This window comes from Geospiza fortis, unplaced genomic scaffold (genome assembly GCF_000277835.1).
Source record: "Geospiza fortis unplaced genomic scaffold, GeoFor_1.0 scaffold16, whole genome shotgun sequence".
NCBI lineage: Eukaryota > Metazoa > Chordata > Aves > Passeriformes > Thraupidae > Geospiza > Geospiza fortis.
The window spans coordinates 16952390-16957608 of NW_005054302.1; the positions used below are offsets into that span (position 1 = coordinate 16952390).

Consider the following 5219-nt stretch of genomic DNA (forward strand, 5'->3'; position numbering starts at 1 on the left):
GGAAGAGCAGGGAGCTGATGAGTGACCAGATGGTGCCCTGTTTCTCCTCCCCACAGCCCTCCACCTCGTCAGTCACCTCAGATGAGAAGGTTGATTATGTGCAAGTGGACAAGGAGAAGACACAGGCGCTGCAGAGCACCATGCAGGAGTGGACTGATGTGCGGCAGTCCTCGGAGCCTGCCAAGAGCATGAAGCAGTAGTGCCCGTGGCAGGCAGCAAAACAGGAAAATGTCCTGTTGGTTTTCCCCAGCTGCGGCCCCACTGGGCTGCCAGACCCACTTGGGCTGGATTTCTAAGACTTGTCTGTGGAGGGGAGGGGGGTCATTGGTTTGGTTTTTTCTCTTAAAACAAAACAAAACTTCTTTTCAGGGGAAGACTTGGCGGATACTGTTTGCCAGTGATAAAGACCAACTATATTTGGTGGCTAGGTTTGTGCTTTAGCTGCTGGATGCACTATCCAGGAACTTTGACTTAGCAATACCAGGTTTCACCCTACACATCTTTTCCTTACAGCTATTAAAGCCACCTTGTATGTTCTAACACTGCATCATCTCTCCCCATCTTCTTCCATATCATACCCTAAACCATGCCATGCAGGTTTGCAGCATCTCCCATAGGATATCATTGCCCAGCTCTGATTTTCCACTCCTTATGGTCGTCCTCTTCTCTGCCTCCTCCTAGTCCCACAACTGAGCAAGAACCATTGCTTTTGAAATCACTTTTATTGTCCTGCCTCTTGTAAATAATATGTTCAAAACCCCTGAGGGCTGTTCTGCTCTTGGCTGGATAGCCCCCAAGGTTTTGGTTGGGGTTGTTAACCTTCAGGAGCTTGACACACCATCCCCACCATCCCACTGAGCTGACTTAGGAGCCCAGGACTTGCCCCATCATACACACACATACATGGCAGCACATGCTGTCATGAGTTTGTTGGGGTGTCTTCTGTTTGTATTCTCCATTAACTCTCAGAGTGAACGGGCTGGAGAGATTGGCTTTGGAAGAGGCTGGAGGGATTGGCTTTGGAAGGTAGAATTTAAGCACTGGCCCACTGCCTGTCTGAAACCAATTCCTGTGAATCTGACCCTAAAAACCACAATTTGCCTTTTGTGGAACCAAAAGAAGCCCATAGAGTGTGAGTCCTACATCGTGGCCATTGTGAGAAGCCCTGTGGTTGAATATGAGGGGGCAGGGAGGCTCTGGAGACCCTGTGTGTGTGTACTGGCATAAGGATGAGTGACAAGAAGGGAGTGGGAGGCTGCTGTGAGGACTGGGAGAAGGCGGGTGGTGTACTGCAGAGGTTGGTCCTGGGTGAGGAGGTCTGGTGGAATGTTTCTTGGAAGAAAGAATAAGAGTAATTGAAATGTTGGTTGATGGTGAGGTCACAGGCTTGGGAAGAGTTTGGTTGGGAGAGTCAGGGCAGGGCGTTTCAGTATGAGCTTTAATGTAGCATTGTGGTTGGTTTGTGGAGGGTGCAAAAGACTGAACTGTTTTCCCCTCATCTTCAGCAATGTTTCTTCAACACAACACTGGGGCTTGCTGACATTAATGGCCCTAGGCTCTAATTATGGGTGGGAGTCTGCTGTGGTCCCTTGCAGCATCCTTAACACATCCAGGCTTTGGGATCGTTCGCCAGGGAGTTGCTGAGCACAGAGAGAAGGACGGGACAGTTTAATGCAGAGATAATAATTCATGATCTCATGAAAACAGGAAGAACTAATGATTGCCATGGAGCAGCCTGATTGCCAGACAGCAAGCGCTGACACGAATAAACAGGCTGACCGCAAACCAAGAGCCAAATGAAGGAGACATCAGAAAGATTAGGTAATAATATTTATTAAAGAGCTGGAGCTATTCTTTCTGCAAGCTGAACCCCTCCCAGCACCGTGGGCTCTGTGTTCCATCAACATCACCAACTTGTATTGATTATTAATGCTTAAGCATTAACACATTTGCTTAATCTTGGTCTGAGCTTGGAAAGGGCCAGACGTGACCCACATGGGGATAGGATTCCAGTCCCTTAAGGGCTGTGTGCTGGTAAAATAAGTCTTGAACTTTCAACACCATTTTGTATTTTCTTCTCACATGCCATGAAAGGGAAGGATGCTAATGGAAAAGCTCTGACAACCCTGTTGAGACATTGAAGTGTTGGACTTTTATAGAAACAATGAAGCAAATGCCCTAATGTTTATGCTAATAATTATAATTACTAGAAGGGAAAAAACCCCAAAGCCCCAAAGGGGAAGATTTAGCACAGTCAGGTGCTTTCTAAAGGTCAGGGGGGTGTTACAGCCTGCAAGGGCCATTGCCTCTTGCTGTAGGCTTGCACACTTGCCTGGTGAGTTAACAAAATGAAGACTAGAAAGCAGTACTTTGTATTTCTATTGCCCCTTTCATCTCTGCATCTCAGGGGAGACTAAACATTGGGCCTGATCCAGAGCCCACTGAAGTGTGTATTCACTCATGTGAGAGAGAGCTCCCCATCCCCACCAAAAAGAATGTCACTCTCCTGGGAAGCTGATTTTTTCCTATTTCTTCTTCAAGGCTGTTAGCTTTAGTGGCTCAAGAGAGAACACATTGGGTTTGAATGCAAGTTGCTGAGTGGGTGCCCTGTGCTTCTGCACTGGGACTAGGTGCATCCAGTGCCCACTCCCATGTTTAATCCAAGGAGTTAATTAGGACTGGAAAAGCCTTTTGTGGTACTGGAGAAACTAGACCTTTTTGTCCATGTTTCACAAATGTCTTTGTTCATGGGGCAACCTCTGGCATGGGATAGCTCTTTTCCCAGGCTCAGACCCTGTGTTTTGATAATTTGCTCTCATGAGCATCCCTCGTAACTGGTTCATTGCATTTGGCAGACCAAGGACCAAAATGGCCCAAAAGCAGCTACTTAACAGCTGCTGGTTACTGACCCCTCTCTGCTTAGCAGTGAAGTCTGTGTTTTCACTGAACCAGATACATTCCTCTGCCTTTTCCCCTGCAAATCACCAAGCAAACAGCACCACCAAACTAAGCAGAGGGCCACAGACTGTGCCATATAGACATGACTGCATCAACCCCTCCTGAATGCATTAAGTAATCAATGGCTTCAGTGGAAATAGTCACCCATGACAATTGCCAAGCTGATTACAGCAGTCCCTGGTGATTAGTGTTTGTGCAGTATTTAGTCTTAAACCATATTGAAAAGCAGCTGCTTTAATTACACGGACTGCCAAGAACTTTGTCCTGAAGGCATTGAGTTTATCACATCCACTTTATACTTGGATTCTCAAGTATGACAGGCTCCTTTGTTAGAAATAGGTATTTAAGGAAACTGAGAACATTGCAAATTATTCATTTTAATTGAAATTAAACTGGCTTGAGCCTTCACGTCAGAGCCTGCTCTACAGCTCTGTGGTTTGATTTAGAAAAGGGATGTGCTTGTATGTGTGTGTGCTCATGGAGAAGGGTTGTCTGTGGGACAAGCACCATGGCCTCAATAATTAGTTTTATGAAGCACTGGGTCCATGGCTCAAATCTTTCCCCAAGCTTGAAAATGACTAAGCAGGTGGTTTTAAAGGCAAAAATCTCCAAGAGTGTGTACCCCTTGCTGTAAGTATGCAAATGCTGCTCATCATTCCTCTGTCTGGTGAGATGTGTGAGCTGCCTTGGAGCAGATTTGCTGTGAACTGGCATTTGAGTGCCCAGTGGGAAATACATTTCCAGCTCTAAATAGATGCCAGGCTTAGGCTTAGTCTCAAGTTGGCGGAAGAGAATAATGTGTGAGCACAGAGTGTGCCAGGGCAAAGCTGAGAGTCTGGCAAGTAGGGCCAAATGCAGAATCAGAACCAAAAGAGAGGGAAGGCTTGGCTTGTCTGGGAGCTAACTGGGATGGTTTTGAACTCTGGGCCACCAGCCACTGGCAAGGGTGAGATATGAGAAAACTTGAGGTTGGGATGAGAGAAGGCAGGGGAGTTTGCCAATAAGGTTTGGGTCTTGGTCCTCACCGTGTGCTCCTTTGGTCTTGGGTCAGATGTGCAGAGATTTGTGGGTTGTGGAATGCTCAGTAGAAGCCATGCACTGGTGGAACAGGAGCTTCCACCACTCTTGGGCACTTCGCTCTCAAGGGGGTCATCCTGCCTGACAATGTGATGCCTGTGCTCTGGCATTCAGGAATGCTTGGCCATTCACCCAGCTCTGAGCTGGGCAGGAGAAACCCTACAAGAAATGTGTGGGGACCAGGACATGCTGGGAGACGCCTTGCTGAGGGGCTCCCATGAGCTGTTCCTGGGGCAGCAGTGCCATGGTTTCACAGGGTTGTCCCTTGAGGTGCCATCTTCATCCTTGGAGTTTTTCAAGATCAGTCTAGGTCAACTGCATAGCTGACCCTGCTTGGAGCATCTCTTCCAGCCCGAGACCCTATGCTGCTGGGGTTGAGTGGAGACTCCTCCATGTGAGAGACGGGTCCCAGGGGGTTGCTTGGAGCCCTGTAACATCCGAAACAGGTACAGGGCCGCTTCTCTGGCCATGAAGTCAAGCGGCAAGGCACACAGCTCAACCCCTAAGGCCATATTCCCCAGTGAGAAGACCTAATCCACACTGGGCCATCCCTTGCACCTGGGAAAGGGCTGGCTGGCCCAGAACAAGACATCCAGAACATGGACAGGCAGTTCTAGCAACTGAGACAGCTTGAACCTGTAAATTTGTCAGGCTAGATCCAGACCTCTCAGCAAACCCATGCCACCTCCACACCCTGGCATACCATGAAGAGTTGGCTTGTTTTGGCTATCCAATGCTCATGGCTCCTTGGGTGGGGAGGGGGGTACAGCCATGTCCAGGTCTTATGGAAGTTGTTAAAATAGTTCCCAGGTGCTGTCTGAACTTTCTGGCTCAGGAGGCAAGTAAAAAAATGCTTGTCATGGTTTGACACTGGCACAATGCCAGTGCCCCCGTGAAAATATTCTTTCCCTGGTGTCTGCTGTGAGATGTGACCAGAAATAAGCAAAGCAGGCTCCTACTTAAGAATAGAGGGGGGAAAAAAGTTTATTAAATAAACTACGAGTAGAAAAGACACACACACACAGGAAAAATGAAAACCCTGCAAAAACATTTCCTCCTCCCCCCACCGAATTTTCCCAACACAATACATCTATCCACACACAATCAAACCTTCCCCCAAATTCCCAGCTCTCATTCCATCAAGAGGAGAGGAGTCCTTCTCGTGCCATAGGCTTCCCCTGGAA

The 5219-nt window shown here is 47.9% G+C and overlaps 1 protein-coding gene across 6 annotated transcripts in view; it reads left to right on the top strand.

The window, feature by feature from the left end:
- Positions 1 to 3385, top strand: part of GAB2 (GRB2 associated binding protein 2) — a 36996-nt gene extending 33611 nt beyond the window's left edge. For 5 of the 6 annotated variants that reach the window (XM_031065984.1, XM_031065985.1, XM_031065986.1 and 2 more), the window contains one exon: positions 57 to 3385. In XM_031065984.1, coding sequence (XP_030921844.1) covers positions 57 to 200 — 144 coding nt within the window. In that variant the 3' untranslated portion in view covers positions 201 to 3385. The remainder of the gene's footprint in view (positions 1 to 56) is intronic. The other variant, XR_004082912.1, reaches the window with a different exon arrangement.
- Positions 3386 to 5219: the final 1834 nt, after the last annotated feature.